Source organism: Lynx rufus, unplaced genomic scaffold (assembly GCF_022079265.1).
Source record: "Lynx rufus isolate CCGP_SWC_20201006 ecotype Redwood Valley unplaced genomic scaffold, mLynRuf1.p SCAF_2, whole genome shotgun sequence".
Classification (NCBI taxonomy): domain Eukaryota; kingdom Metazoa; phylum Chordata; class Mammalia; order Carnivora; family Felidae; genus Lynx; species Lynx rufus.
In genome coordinates this window covers 180336356-180353844 of record NW_025814834.1, presented here as the reverse complement: position 1 = coordinate 180353844, position 17489 = coordinate 180336356, and the positions used below count along the sequence as shown (strand labels likewise).

Here is a 17489-nt window from a genome sequence, read left to right as displayed (position 1 = left end):
ACCTCATCAAGTTTATAAAAACCTTCAGCACAGCAAAAGAACATTCAACAAAACTAAAAGGCACCGACAGAATGGGAGAAGATATTTGCAAATGACTTATCATATAAAGGGTTAGTATCCAAAATTTATAAAGAACTTATCAAACTCAACACCCAAAAACAAATAATCCAGTGAAGGAATGGGCAAAAGACATGAACACTTTTTCAAAGAAGACATCCAGATGGCTAACAGACACATGAAAAGATGTTCAATATCACTCATCATCAGGGAAACAGAAATCAAAACCACAATGAGATACCACCTCACACTTGTGAGAATGGCTAAAATTAACAATTCAGGAAACAAAAGATGTTGGCAAGGATGCGGAGAAAGGGGAACACTTTTATACTGTGGGTGGGAATGCAAACTAGTGCAGCCACTCTGAAAAATAGTATGGAGGTTCCTCAAAAAATTAAAAATAAAGCTACCCTATGACCAAGCACCAGTAGGTGTTTATCCAAAAGATACAAAAATGCTGATTCAAAGGGCACAGGCATCCCAATGTTTGTAGCAATACTATTAACGATAGCCAAATTATAGAAAAAGAGCCCAAATTTCCACTGACTGATGAATGGATAAAGATGTGCAGTGTGTGTGTAAGTTTGGGTCATGAACCCACAGTTCGTGGGGTCGAGCCCCACGTCAGGCTCTATGCTGACCTCTCAGAGCCTTGAGCTTGTTTTGGATTCTGTGTCTCCCTCCCTCTCTGCCCCTCCCCCACTCATACTCTGTCTCTCTCTCTGTCTCTCTCTCTCAAAAATAAACATTAAAAAAAAAAGTGAAAACAAAAGAGATGAGTATAAGGGAAAGAAATATAAGATAAAAACAGAGAGGGAGGCAAACCACAAGAGACTCCTAAACACAGAGAACAAACTGAGAGTCTCTGGAGGGGTGCTGGGCCGGGGGGTGGGGGGGGGGAGGGCTAAATGGGTGATGGGCATTAAGGAGGGCACTTGTTGGGATGAGCACTGGGTGTTACATATGTAAGTGATGAAGCATTAAATTCTACTCCTGAAACCATTATTATACTATATGTTACCTAACTTGGATGTAAATAAAATTTTTTAAAAAGAGAGAGAGGAAGCCATTTGAGTAACATAAAAGTGCAAGGTGAAGCAACAAGTGATCTACTATATCTAGCTGACATCATTAATGAAGGTGGCCACACTAAACAATGCAGACAAAACAGCCTTATAATGGAAGAAGATACTATCTAGGACTTTCATAGCTAGACAGGAAAAGTCAATGCCTGCCTTCAAAGCTTCAAGGGACAGGCTGACTATCTTATTAGGGGCTGATGTAGCTGGAGTCTTGAAGTTGGAACCAATGTTCATTTACCATTCTAAAAATCCTAGAGTTTAAGAATTATGTAATCTACTATGCCTGTGTTTTATAAATGAACAAAGCCTGGATGACAGCAAAACTGTTTGTAACATGGTTTACTGAATATTTTAAGCCCACTGTTGAGACATAATGCAGAAAAAAAAAATTGCTTTCAACATGTTCCATTGACAATGCACCTGGGCACTCAAGAGCTCTGGCAGAGATCTATAGTAAGATTAATGTTTTCATGCCTGCTAAGCCAACATCCATTTATTCCACAGTCCATGGATCAGGAGTCATTTAAACTTTCAAGCCTTATCATTTAAGAAATCTATTTTGTGGGGCACCTGGGTGGCTCAGTCATTTAAATGTCATGATATCGCAGTTTGTGAGTTCAGCACAGAACTTGCTTGGGATTCTCTCCCCACCCTACCCCCCCACCCCCCCCCCGCCTCTGTGCCTCCCCTGCTCACTCTTTCTCTCTCTCAAAATAAATTTAAAAACTTAAAAAAGAAATCCATTCTGTAAGTTTATAGCTGCCATAGTGATTCCTCTTTTAGAGCTGTACAAAATAAACTGAAAATCTTCTGGGAAAGGAATCACTATTCTAGACGCCATTAAGAGCATCTGTGATTCATGGGAAGAAATCAAAATAGAAACCTAAACAGGAGGAGTCTGAAAGAAGTTGATTCCAACCCTCATGGGTGACTCTGAGGGGTTCAAGACTTCAGTGGAGGAAGTAACTAAAGATGTGGTGCAGAGAGCAAGGGAACTAGAATAAGAAATGGAGCCTGAAGATGTGACTGAATTGCTGCAATCTCATGATATAACTTGAATGGATGAGGAGTTGCTTCTAATGGAAGCGCAATAAAGTGGCTTACTGAGATAGATTCTCTGAACTCCTGAAGATGCTGCAAAGATTGTCGAAATGACAACAAAGGATTTAGAATATGACATAACTTTGTTGATAAAGTTGATAAACTTAAGTTGATAAAACTGACTCCAACTTTGAAAGAAGTTCTACTATGGATAAAACAGCTACCTAAGGGCACCTAGGTGGCTCAGTTGGCTAAGTGTCTGACTTTAGCTCAGGTCATGATCTCATGGTTCATGGGTTTGGGACCCACATTGGGCTTTATGCTGACAGCACAGAGCCTACTTGGGATTCTGTCTCTCCCTTGTCGCTCTCTGCCCCTTCCCCCACAAATAAACATTAAAAAAAATAGCTATCTAACAGCACCACATACTACAGAGAAATCATTCATAACAGGAAGAGTTAATGTGGCAAACTTCATTGCTGTCTTATTTTAGAAATTGTCATAGCCACCCTGATCAGTCAGCAGCCATTAACACTGAGACAAGACCCTCTACAAACAAAAAGACTATGATTCGCTGAAAGCTCAGATGATGGTTAGCATTTTTTAGCAATAAGGCATTTTTTAATCAAGGTATATACATTGTTCTTCTTTAGACACAATGCTATTGGACACTTAATAGATGACAGAGTAGTGTAAACATAACTTTTATATGCAGTGGGAAACAAAAAAATTCACTTAATTCACTTTACTGTGGTACTCACTTCATTGTGGTGGTCTGGAACCCAACCCACAATATCTCTGAGGTATACCTACAGCTGAATTACAGGTGATTTTTTTATTATTATTAAAGTGGTAAAACTATTCTGTATGATACCATAATGGTAAATATAGGATACAATGCACTTGTCAAAATCCATAGAACTTTGCAGTACAAAGAGTGAACTTTACAGTAGGCAAATTTTAAAAATATCATCTAGGTGGTTGGGGACTAGGATGGAATGCAGGCTGTGACAAAAAGAATCTACATGTGTAAGACAATTTCACTCAAAGTGAAACACACACTTCACTGTAAGACTAAGGGCAAAAGGGACTATGCATAAGTACTATAGTTGATAAAAGTTATTTCCCATTGGGGTATTACATAATAGTTCTGATAATGTTATACATGTGTACTTAAATGTAACAACTGAATAAATGGGTAGCAGATGATGGGGCCAGTTTTTTCACTGTTGGAGTGGGAAATTTACAGATAAGCAGAAAGAAGAGACTTGAATGAGCCATGTGGTAATGTATTCAAGTTGGAGACATCAGTACAAAAGTCATGTTTAACTTAATATAAGATGGTCACATATAGAAATTTTTATAGATACAAGCATATATTTAAGTTAGTGCATACACCTAATTTTCTCACTCAGAGAGGGCCTAGAAGCAACAACAGCCCATAACAGCAAGCACGCTAGCATCCAGATCTTGGTTTCTAACACCATTCTCCAATAAAAGGAACCAAGGATCTTTGGAGACATATCTAATTCTAGGACTGGGGCAGAAAACATACATGATGAGCCTGGAGCATCTTGTAGTACCAGAAAGTAAGGAAGTGCTAAAAAAAATAAATAAAAAATAAAACGAACAAGCAAACAAAAAAAAACCCGCACACTGATGGCAGTATAAGTCACAGGAACCAACTGAAAGAATTCCCAATGGCCAAATCTGGAACAATTTGAGCAAAAGAAAAAGTAGTATTAGATAATAACCCAAAGTATAAAATATCCATGAGCTCATATAAAGACATATAAATGAATAAATAAATAAAAACAAATGTACTGTATTGTATCTTAATAAAGCTGTGGGGAAAAAATGTGCCACAAACCAGCTATTCAATGCCTTGGTATTACCTAAGAGAAATCAAAATGTACATCCATTCCCAGACCTGCACATAGATATACAGAGCAGATTTATTTATAATAATCAAAACTTAGAAATGAGCCAAATTTGTATCAACAGGTGGATGGTAAACAAATTGTGGCTCTTCCATATAATGGAACACAAGTCAGCAATAAAAATGAATAAACTATTTACACACATAACATGGATGAATCTCAAAATAATTATGCTAAATGAAAGAAGCCAGGACCCCAACTCAGAAAAAGAGTACATTCTAGGTGATTCTATTTATATAGAACTTTAGAGAATGCAAACTAATGGATACCAATTAAAAGCAGGTAAGTGGTTGCCTGGCAAGAGGGTGGGATAGGAAATAAGTGGGAGATATTACAATGGGGAACTAAATGTTATTACATCAAAAATTTTAACTTATCTGGGCACAGCAAATAATTTTAAAAAATATTTGTTGAGTGAAGGTTTATCCCAGGTTCACCATAAGTGTTTGTTGAATAAAATTATGTAAGGCATTTCCCAAAATACCTTTATAGCCTTTTCTCCCTCAATTATCTTTCTTATACTCTACCAAACCTAAGGCAATTATCCTCCCAAAGAAATTATACACCCTACACTTTTATGTATAATCTCCTAGATCTGAAAAAGAGTTCAAGGTCCAACTCAAATGCCACATCATTAATTCCAATCCCTGTGTTCTACCCCAGTTAAAATACTGTTTGCCCTGCATTTTGTTTCCTACTACTACAGCATGTAATACATTCTGCTTCCAATTATGGCAATTTTTATACATATCATACTTCCATCTAGAGCAGAACTGTGCAAGAGCAATGCAGTGATGGAAATGTTGCCTATCTGGCCTGTCCAATTCAGCAGCCACCAGCCACATGTAACTACTCACTACTCGGGTTGTGGCTACTAAAAATGAGGAATTTAATTTTTAATTTTAATTAATTTCAATTTAAATAGTGGCTACCATATTAGACAGCACAGATCCAGAGTCTAAGCTCTTTAAAAGCAACACATAATTACAAGAAACATAACGCCAATAAACTCATATCTTTCAGTACTCACTCTAAATCTCAATGGACTAAATGCTCCAAACAAAGACACAGGGTAACAGAATGGATAAGAAAACAAGATCCATCTATATGCTGTTTACAAGAGACCCACTTTAGACCTAAAGACACCTTCAGATTCAAAGTAAGGGGATGGAGAACCATCTAAAGTGTTAGTGGTCAACAAAAGAAAGCCGGAGTAGCCATACTTACATCAGACAATCTGGACTTTAAAATAAAGACTGTATCAAGAGATGAAGAAGGGTATTATATCATATTAAGAGGCCTATCCACCAAGAAGACCTAACAATTGTAAATAGTTATGCTCCAAATGTGAAGCACCCAAATATATAAATCAATTAATCACAAACATAAAGAAACTCATTGATGATAATACCATAATATTAGAGGACTTCAACACGCTACTTACAGCAATGGACAGATCATCTCAACAGAATATCAACAAGGAAACAATGGCTTTGAATGATACACTGGACCAGATGGACTTAACAGATACATTCAAAACATTTCAGCCTAAAGCAGCAGAATATATATTCTTCTCCAGTGCACATGGAACATTCTCTAGAATACATCACATACTGGCACACAAATCAGCCCTCAACAAGTACAAAAAGATCAAGATCATACCGTGATTTTCAGACCACAATGCTATGGAACTCGAAATCAACCACAAGAAAAAATTGGGGAGGTAGCAAATACTTGGAGACTAAAGAACAGCCTACTAAAGAATGAATGGGCTAACCAAGAAGTTAAAGAGGAAATTTAAAACTACATGGAAGCCAATGAAAATGATAACACCACAGCCTAAAACCTCTGGGATGCAGCAAACGTGGCCATAAGAGGGAAGTATATAGCCATCCAGGCCTTCCTAAAGAAGGAAGAAAGATCTCAGATACACAACCTAACCTCATGCCTTAAAGAGCTGAAAAAAGAACAGCATATAAAACCCCAAACCAGCAGAAGACAGGAAATAATAAAGATTAGAGCAGAAATCAATGCTATCAAAACCAAAAAAGCAGTAGAACAGAGCAATGATACCAGAAGCTGGTTCTTTGAAAGAATTAACAAAATTGACAAACCCCTAGCCAGTTTGATCAAAAAGAAAAAGGAAAGGACCCAAATAAATAAATAAAATCAAGAAAGAAAGAAGAGAGATCACAACCAACACAGCAGAAATACAAACAATAATAAGAGAATGTTATAAGCAATTATATGTCAATAAAATGCGCAATCTGGAAGAAATGGACAAATTCCTAGAAATATATAAACTACCAAAACTGAAACAGGGAGAAATAGAAAATTTGAACAGACCCATAACCAGTAAAGAAAGCGAATTAGTAATCGAAACTCTCCCAAAAAACAAGAGTCCAGGGCCAAATGGCTTTCCAGGGAAATTCTATCAAACATTTAAGGAAGAGTTAACACCTATCCTCAAAGCTGTTCCAAAAAATAGAAATGGAAGGAAAACTTCTAAACTCTTTCTATGAAGTCAGCACTACCTCAATTCCAAAACCAGACAAAGACCCCACTAAAAAGAAGAACTATAGACCAATTTCCCTAATGAACATGGACGCAAAAATCCTCACCAAGATAGCAGCCAACTGGATCCAACAATATGTTAAAAAAATTATTCACCACGACCATGTGGGATTTATACCTGGGATGCAGGGCTGGATCAATATCTGCAAAACAATCAATGTGATTCATCACATCAATAAAAAGAAAGGACAAGAACCACATGATCCTCTCAACAGATGCACAGAAAGCATTTGACAAAATACAGCATCCTTTCTTGATAAAAACCCTCAAGAAAATAGGGATAGAAGGATCATACCTCGAGATCATAAAAGCCATATATGAAAGACCCAACGCTAATATCATCCTCAATGGGGAAAAACTGAGAGCTTTCCCCCCTAAGGTCAGGGAGAAGACAGGGATGTCCACTCTTACCACCATTATTCAACATAGTATTGGAGGCTTAGCCTCAGCAATCAGAGAACACAAAGAAATAAAAGGCATCCAAATTGGCCAGGAGGACGTCAAACTTTCACTCTTCGCAGATGACATGATACTCCATATGGAAAACCCAAAAGACTCCAAAAAACTGCTAGAACGGATCCATGAATTCAGCAAAGTCACAGGATATAAAATCAATGCACAGAAATCGGTTGCATTCCTATAGATGAACAATGAAGCAAAAGAAAGAGAAATCAAGGAATTGATCCCATTTACAATTGCAACAAAAACCATAAAATACCTAAGAATAAATCTAACCAAAGAGGTGAAAAATCTATACACTGAAAACTATAGAAAGACCCCGAATAGCCAAAGTAATCTTGAAAAATAAAACCAAAGCTGGAGGTATCACAATCCCAGAGTTCAAGCTATATTACAAAGCTATAATCATCAAGACAGTATGGTACTGGCACAAGAAAAGACACTGAGATCAATGGAACAGAGAACCCAGAAATGGATCCACAAATGTATGGCCAACTAATCTTTGACAAAGCAGGAAAGAATATCCAATGGAATAAAGGCAGTCTCTTCAGCAAGTAGTGCTGGGAAAACTGGACAGCGACATGCAGAAAAATGAATCTGGACTGCTTTCTTATATCATACACAAAAATCAAAATGGATGAAAGACTTAAATATAAGACAGGAAACCACCAAAATCCTCGAAAAGAAAGCAGGCAAAAACCTCTTTGACCTTGGCCGCAGCAACTTCTTATTCAACACTTCTCCAGAGGCAAGGGAAACAAAAGCACAAATGAATTACTGGGACCTCATCAAAATAAAAAGCTTCTGCACAGCGAAGGAAACAATCAGCAAAACTAAAAGGCAACCGATGGAATGGGAGGAGATATTTGCAAACGACATATAAGATAAAGGGTTAGTATCCAAAATCTATAAACAAGTTATCAAACTCAACACCCAAAAACAAATAATCCAATGAAGAAACGACATGAATGACACTTCTCCGAAGAAGACATCCAGATGGCCTCCTGACACATTAAAAAATGCTCAACATCACTCATCATCAGGGAAATACAAATCAAAACCACAAGATACCACCTCACACCTGTCAGAATGGCTAACATTAACAACTCAGGCAACAACAGATGTTGACAAGGATGCAGAGAAAGAGGATCTCTTTTGCACTGCTGGTGGGAATGCAAACTGGTGCAGCCACTGTGGAAACAATTATGGAGGTTCCTCAAAAAATCAAAAATGGAACTACCCTATAACCCAGCAATTGCACTACTAGGTATTTATCCAAGGGATACAGGTATGCTGTTTCAAAGGGGCACATGCACCCCAACATTTATAGCAGCACTATCAATAATAGCCAAAGTATGGAAAGAGCGCAAATGTCCATCGATGGGTGAATGGATAAAGAAGATGTGGTGTATATATATACAATAGAATATTACTCAGCAATCAAAAAGAATGAAATCTTGCCATTTGCAACTATGTGGATGGAACTAGAGCATATTATGCTAAGCAATATTAGTCAGAGAAAGACAAGTATCATATGACTTCACTCATGAGGACTTTAAGACACAGAACAGATGAATATAAGGGAAGGGAAGCAAAAATAATATAAAAACAGGGAGGGGGACAAAACATAAGAGACTCTTAAATATGGAGAACAAAGAGAGGGTTGCTGGAGGGGTTGTGGGAGGGGGATGGGCTAAATGGGTAAGGAGCATTAAGGAATCTACTCCTGAAATCATTGTTGCAGTGTATGCTAACTTGGATGTAAGTTAAAAAAATAAATTAAATAAAAATTAAAATAAATAAATAAAGGGGCGCCTGGGTGGCGCAGTCGGTTAAGCGTCCGACTTCAGCCAGGTCACGATCTCGCGGTCCGGGAGTTCGAGCCCCGCGTCGGGCTCTGGGCTGATGGCTCAGAGCCTGGAGCCTGTTTCCGATTCTGTGTCTCCCTCTCTCTCTGCCCCTCCCCTGTTCATGCTCTGTCTCTCTCTGTCCCAAAAATAAATAAACGTTGAAAAAAAAAAAAATTTAAAAAAAAAAATAAATAAATAAATAAAAGCAACACATAATGGACTCTGTATTCCCTTTGGCATTTACCACAGTGCTGTGCATTTAATAGGCATTTAATAAATATCTATTGTTGGGTGTCTAAACTATTAAATAACCTGTACCAAAACAAAACGTAAGCAAACTGTTTTTAAATAAGAAAATAAATATTCAAAATCTAACAAAGAATCTATTCACAATAGCTCTAATAATAAAAGACTTACCAAAACATCTTTTACATACTAAATCAAGTATTTCCCGAAATCGATTTGTCATTGGTGGTAGAGGTTTTAGATCAATTTTCCTGAAATCCTCTGGACAATCATTTTTTGAATGGCCATCTTTTTTGCAGATGCTGCATACTATCGTTGGTGGCTATACAAATGTAAAAAAAAAAAATTATCTAATAAACTATTGAGGGACTTCATCACCACTTAGAAAGCAGGTCCAAAAAGACTCTTCTATGTAACTCAATTCTGATAACCGGTGCTTTCAGGAGGTTAAAAAAAAAAAGCATATAAATAAAATGCAGTATTAAATGTAAAAAACACATTTTTGAACAAACACTTTAATGTTTCTTCCCCACTAAAATGGTATTATCAAGATGAGATTTACCCAAATACATAAGATACAGAAAATACCTGAAGAGGTAATACATATGGGTTAATGCAAACATTTTGGTCAGCTCCCAAAATGAAATCTGTGCATTAATTTTAACCTACTAAAATCTTTAACAACGTAGACTATAAAGAAATTTCATGGTTTTTTTTTATGTTTATTTAATTTTGAGAGAGAGAGACAGAGAGACAGAGAGCAAGTGAGGGAGGGGCAGAGAGAGGGAGACACAGAATCAAAGCAGGCTCCAGGCTCTGAGGTGTCAGCACAGAGCCTGACGTGGGGCTCAAATTCACGGACTGCTGAAGTCAGACACTTAACTGTCTGAGCCACCCAGACGCCCTGATTATAAAGAAATTTCAAAAAAAGGAAGGAAGAAAAGAAAAGAAAAGAAAAGAAAAGAAAAGAAAAGAAAAGAAAAGAGAAGAAAAGAAAGAGAAGAGAAAAGAAAAAAGAAAAGAAAGGAAAAAAAAAGAAAGGAAAAGAAGAAATAAGAAAAGAAGAAGGGAAAGAATGGAAGGAAAGGAAGAAAGGAAGAAATAAATTTGAAGTGGCAGTTTTCATTTCACTCCAAACACTTTCTATCTTCATAATCAATTGTAAAACCCTCCACTTGGCTAGTTGGTTCAATTTATTACATTAGCATGGTACTCAAGAAACCAAACTGTAGGGCTGACCTCTAAAAATAACTTTGCTTCATACAAGGAATAACTCTTATGCAATAGCCACAAAGTTAACTGCAAACCCTATACCACCATTTAAAATGTATTCCAATGGTGGGGCACCTGAATGGCTCAGTCAGTTAGGCATCCAACTCTTGGTTTCGGCTCAGTTCATGATGTCACAATTTTGGGAGCTCAAGCCCCACATTGGGATCTGTGCTGGTGTGGAAGCCTGCTTGGGATTCTCTCTCCTCCTCTCTCTCTGCCCCTCCCCCACTCACTGTCTCAATCTCTCTCAAAATAAACTTAAAAATTTTTTTAAATAATAAAAAAATTAAATTAAATTAAATTAAACAAGATGTATTCCAATGGACTATCAGACAGGTAGTTAAAACAGTAAAAATGTATCCCAACTACTTGAACAAAACACATAGTGAAGGAAGAGCACCACTCCTTTCTTTATTGTAATATGCCTAGATTTCAAAGAGCTTCCTCCTCCAGGATTAGCTTAAATATTTACCTAGCCATGACATCTGATGCAAATTACATAAAAAAACCTCTACTTGTGGCAATGCTGTGCTATAGGCTAATTAACAGTACCACGGGAATTTTTCTTAGCTTTCAAAACTTCTTTTTAAAAGATTTATCAGAAAATACTGGAAAAATGTTACATATATCTAGAAAAAAATTTTAATTGGATAAATAGTTATCTTAAAATAACTGGGTGGCTCAGTCAGTTAAGCATATGACTTTGGCTCAGGTAATGATCTCACTGCTCGTGAGTTCAAGCCCCGCATAGGACTCTGTGCTGACAGCTCAGAGCCTAGATAGATCCTGTTTCCAATTATGTGTCGCCCTCTCTCTCTGCCCCTCCCCTGCTCACATTGTCTTTCTCAAAAATGAAATAAAATGTTAAAATAAATAAACATTAAAGAAAAAAGATAAGTTTCCAAGGGGTATAAGAAGTATATGGGGCGCCTGGGTGGCTCAGTCAGTTAAGCATCTGATTTCAGCTTAGGTCATTATCTCAAGGTTCACGAGTTCAAACCCCGCGTTGGGCTCTGTGCTGACAGCTCAGAGTCTAGAGCCTGCTTCTGATTTTATGTCATCCTCTGTCTCTGCCCCTCCCTCATCCATGTTCGGTCTTTCTCTCTGTCAGTTGGTCTCTCTCTCTCTCCCTCTCTCTCAAAAAAAAAACATTTTAAAAATTTACAAAAAAAAAAGCATACACTGCAGTTATATAATTCAGAGGGTTTTCTAAAAACCTGCCATTTAATCTATCCTTTCTACAGTCCATATGTCCTAAACACCACAACCTAAAAAAAAAAATGCAATATATGTATTCTTACAAAGAATAAAGAAGCACAGCTTAGTAATTAGGTTAAAAAATTTTAAGCTTGTCAATAAATAATTATTGATAAAACAATAAAACTGGGTAACTTTCTAGATTTTTTCAAAAACATTCTTCTTGGTTTACACATGACCTATATAATCATTTTTTCATCTTGGGTGCTGATATTTCAATTATGTACCCTGCAACTGAAGCAATGTGACTTAGCTAAACCTTTCTTTTATTAACAAAGTAGTCACTGCTTATTTTCTGTTATTGGGTATTTTATTTTCTATAATTTATCAAGTTGAAGTTCAGACTATCCCACTTGAACAGTAGAAAAGTTAAGACTCCATTAGTTTATAAAGGATATGCCAATATCCAAAGGAAAGCTCAAAGGCAGAGACAGAATCTGAATTCTTCACGCTTTTGGTTCCTGATCTTAGTTTCTGCTCAACTATCTTCATTAAATTTATATTCTATGTGGCTCAGTTGGTTATGCGTCTGACTCTGGGTCTCGGCTTAGGTCACGATCTCATGGTTCGTGAATTCAGGCCACGTGAATTCAGGCCCTGTGCTGATATCGTGGAGTCTGCTTGAAATTGTCTCCATCTTTATCTGCCCCTCCCCCGCTTGCTCTCTGTATCTTTCTCAAAATAAATAAAAATTTAAAAAAATTTTTTTTAAATTTATATTCACCCACCCCATAGGGGTGAAACACCACCTTTAAAGTAGAATACTATTAGAATTTACAAACCTTATAATCTTCTTTGTGGAAGATAAAGTAAACACACACATAGAAAATTAACAAAATTTAAAATATTTGCTGCTTTTGCCAAACTGATCTTTATAAAATGCCTGATGAATCCTTTCATATATGAGAAAGTTAAGCAAACCAACTAGCAATAGAGTACTGAAACCTTTTGAGGTTTTACATACATTCTTTAAAGACAACTACAGAAAAAAATAAAAAAAGGAAAAGTGAAAATATACACCAAAATATCAATGGAAAATAACAGTCTACCATCATAGAAGCTATTTTTACATTTCTGAATCTAAAAACTATAAATACAGTCCTACAACAACCACAAAATCTTACAAACTGTTTACAAACGGTATCCTACCTTGCCAGAGGTTAAAATAAACTTATCAAACACATAATATAATTCCTGGGTGGGGTGGTTATCATCATCATTAAAGTCAGAAGCATCTTCTGTAGCTTTGCAGTTGCAGGAGGTAGCAGATGTGTCAGTGCTCACAATCTGATGTGAACTCTCTGTTTCTATATTTGACTGGCAGTCTGTACCAGAAGATTCATCTGGGTCAGGGGATTTATAACCAATGCAATTACACTGGCTGAGTTCCTTTTTTAGACAGGTTTCTGACGGTGCTAAATCATCTTGTTTCTTAATTGATTTTGGCTCTAATTCACTGCCTCCACTGGTAGAAAGAGATGAAGATTCCTGTCCAAGTTCAGCCAAATCTAGCTCATTTACCAACAAACTGTCATCTTCAGTAATACATCTCTGTGATGTACATTCCATTTCATCATATTTATCAGGTTGACCTCTTTCTGCATTTATTTTTTCTGTGCTTTCTCCATGTAGAATGCAACAACTGGATGCCATATTGTCAGACTTCACTGGTTTCTTATTGCTTATTTTTCCCTTCTCTTTTTTCATGGAATCCACTGTAGATTTATTTCCACCCTTCCTCTGAGGACAGGCAAAATACCGATAAGCTGCCCTGAATCTCTCCACAACGTATTCATAAACAAGCTGGCTGTTTAAGCTCCGTGCAACATTCCTCTTAACTGAAAATGGATCTAGTAAAAAAAGAAATGGTCAGTAACTAAGTATCCATCAACGAACTACAATTCCAAGCTTACCCAAACAGATTGAAACTGCTATATTCTCAGCACAGTACATTCTCCCAAAGCTTTTTTAACCTAAGGTCAAAGTGAGAGTTCCTACAAACTGAGTAGGAAAAATACAAGAGCAACATCTTTTCCTTTCTTCTGTCATAAAATAAAAAATTAAAAGGAAAAGAGAGAAAAGAATAAGGTTAATTAATGAGAGAATGGCCAAAAAGACCAACTCAATAATTACACAATTTTTTTTTAAATTTATTTAAGTACTCACTACAACCAACATGGGGCTCAAACTCACAACCCCGAGATTAAGAATTGCATACTGTTGCAGACACCATGGTAATTACAAAATTACAATGATAAAACTGGCAGAAAAAGCCATGCCATTTATACCTTCCTGAACTGTTACTGAATAAAATTTTCCAAACCTCTAGGACCCATTAATAATTTTCATCTCTTATCATAACATTCTTTAGCGACATGCTCCTTGCAACTTAAATAAATGATAACCTAAAATTCTTAAAGCTTCAAGTTAAAAAGTATGGATTTTGGGGAGCCTGAGTGGCTCAGTCAGTTAAGCCTCCAACTCTTAGATTTCAGCTCAGGTCCTGATCTCTGTGAGACTGAGCCCCGTAGAGGCTGGGCATGGAGCCTGCTTAAGATTCTCTCTCTTGCTCTGCCCTTCCCCTGCTCATGGCCGCTCACTCTCTCTAAAAAAAACAAAAAGGAAATACTGATTTTAACATTTAACTTCAATGAGTTCAAAAAATTAAAGAAAGAAAAAATTGAAAAGTAGGAAGAAAGAGACCAAAGAAAGTAAAAATTAAACCAAAAGTTAAATTTTTTTTTTTTAAACTCTAAGGTCTTCTTCTTTTTTTTTTTTTTTAACGTTTATTTTTATTTTTGAGACAGAGAGAGACAGAGCATGAACGGGGGAGGGTCAGAGAGAGGGAGACACAGAATCTGAAACACGCTCCAGGCTCTGAGCTGTCAGCACAGAGCCCGACGCGGGGCTCGAACTCACAGACCGTGAGATCATGACCTGAGCCGAAGTCAGCCGCTCAACTGACTGAGCTACCCAGGCGCCCCCCGAAAGTTAAATTTTAATCCAGTCTAAAATGAGTATATATCAACCACATTTTCATTATTAAGAAAATATAAAAGACTTCTAAATGTTTATGGGTTTTTGGATTTTATAAACCTAAAATACAAATATGCCCCAGGAAAAAAGAATAAATGGATGACAGCCAAAAGACAATGCACATTTTCTCCACTACTGAAGATCATTAAGTAAAAGGATTAACAGGACAGGCTTCAGATTGTTAACAGGTTTGGGCATCTGTGACTTTTTGCTGTTATCTAAATCCACAGGCTGTTCTCTACACTCAAAGGCCTTTCCTGGCCTTTTTGCTCCTTGTAGAAGAAGAAAAAGACAAGAGAAAACAAATTATGATAGTTATAGGCTTCAGAGCTCATTGATTTACTGTATGTAAGTGTACAAGATGTGAGTAACTGAGTGTATAAGAATATTTGTGGGTTTAGGGGTGCCTGGGTGGCTCAGTTGGTTAAAGCATCTAACTCTTGATTTTGGCTCAGGTCATGATCTCCTGGTTCATGAGATCAAGCCCCGCGTTAGGCTCTGCACTTACAGAGTAGAGCCTGCTTGGGATTCTCCCTCTCCTCACTCTTCCCCTCCCGTGCTTGCTCTCTCTTTCTCAAAAACAAATAATATATTAATATCATTAACATTTTTTAATACATTTTTAAAAAATTATTTGTGGGTTGGGGTGCCGGGGTGGCTCAATCGGTTAAGCTTCCAACTTTGGCTCAGGTGATGATCCTGCAGTTCATGTGTTTGAGTCCCATGTCAGGCTCTGTGCTGACAGCTCAGAGCCTGGAGCCTGCTTCGGATTCTGTGTCTATCTCTTTCTGCCCCTTCCCCACACATGATCTGCCTCTCTCTCTCTCAAAAATAGAAAAAACATTAAAATTTTTAAAAAAATATTTATGGGTCAGAGAAGGCCAAAAGAGGACTGAGGGAACAGAAAAATATGTAGTCTAAGCAAACTAAAATGATGGACAGAAATTCAATTTCCTATCTATAAAAGTGAGTGAAATGCTGCATGATTTAAATTTTCTAAAAACCACTCTATCAATTTGCATCCCTAAAGATCTTAATATTCTTGGGATTTAATATGAAACTTTTTGTTAACATCAATTTTTTTTTCTTCAAATCAATCTTTTTTTTTTTAATCTTTAACCATATTTAAGCTGAGGTGCTTTTTTTTATGTTTTTGAAGTATAACTGACATACAATGTTACATTATAGTTTAGGTGTACAACATAGTGATTCAACAATTCTGTAGTTAATGCTATGCTCACCAGAAGTATAGCTACCATCTGTCACCCTACAATGCTATTACAACACCACTGGCTGTATTCTGTATATATATTCCAATGACTTACACATTCCATAGAGATGAGGTTAGAGGACAATGAAAACCTGTATTTTAAAGTTATACTTTAACATAATTTTATGACAGAACCTTATAGGAATAAGATTGTTCTGAATAACTATTCTATGTGTCTATATTTTTGAAGTTTTTCATAACTAAAAAATAAACATAAAGCTAATAATCCTAACCAATACAGTATTTATAGATTGGAAACCTTAAAGTAAGTATTAATCCTATAAAACTATCATGGACTTGATAAAGAATTTATCTAAATATATAATGACAACCTAGTGGTATATATAGTGCTATAAAGCCAAGGGATGTAATTTATAGCACTGTATTAGAAACAGATGATGAATAGCACACAAAAACATATTCTCTAAATGAAATATAACGTATCATCTCACCTTCAATGGCTATTCGCCTTTTAGGCCAGTTTTTGTTTTCTCTTGTTAAAATATCTTGTATCCGTACACATATGACATATTCTTCCAAAGCAAAATCCAGTGTGTAAAATTTTAGCAGCTCTAACCATAATTGTCCCAGGGATACCTGATTTGGTGTTCCCAATGTTAAAGGAGACTAGAAAAGAAAAAATACTTTTCATTTAAGCTTCACAAAACTATAGAATGACTGAATTTTCAGTGTGAAAAGACCTAAGAGATTAACTTTACAAAAACTGAAGCATAAAGAAGTAACTTGCCAAAAAGCAGTTTGTGGCCCAGCTGGGAACACAGTCCTAGTTTACCGACTCCTAGAATTTTATGTTCTTCCCAATAAACCAGTGATTCTCAACCTTGGCTGCAAATCAGAATCACATTGGGACCATTACAGTATACTAAATACCTGAGCTTCATACCATTCCTACCTCCCATACCCTTCCCAAGATTCTGATTTAACTGACCTTGGCTACATACTAGGCCCTGGGATTTTTAAAGCCTCCTAAGTGATTCATGTGCATCCAAGGTTGCAAATCACTGCACAGCAAATACTAAACTATTATAGGTCCTTATTGCAGCAATTACTTTAAATATCTAAGTAAATGCCCTGGGCTTTCAAAAGCTAATTCCTTCATTCGGCAAACTTTATTTAGAACCTACTATGTCCTGTGCTGAGGATATAAAAAAATAATGAGAGCTCACGCTTAAACATAATGGTCACCATGCATCATTCACTCCTTTAAATGCTGCAAATACAGTAGCTATTAATTCTAACAATTCTATGAAGTAGATACTACAGGGCAAGGATTTGACTCAGGACCACCTGGCTACTGAATTTGTTGCTAATCAGTACACCTACCATACTGCCACTCAAATAAGGTGAGGTTCTCCCTTCACAGATTATTAGAAGAGGAAGAGAC

General features: G+C 36.7%; 1 protein-coding gene across 1 annotated transcript in view; it reads right to left on the bottom strand.

The window, feature by feature from the left end:
• The window catches only part of TUT4 (terminal uridylyl transferase 4), a 135442-nt gene that overhangs the window by 37101 nt on the left and 80852 nt on the right, over positions 1-17489 (bottom strand). Inside the window, 3 exon segments of the mRNA XM_047083259.1 lie at positions 9421-9571; positions 12928-13628; positions 16537-16711. Of these exon segments, the coding sequence (XP_046939215.1) occupies positions 9421-9571; positions 12928-13628; positions 16537-16711 (1027 nt within the window).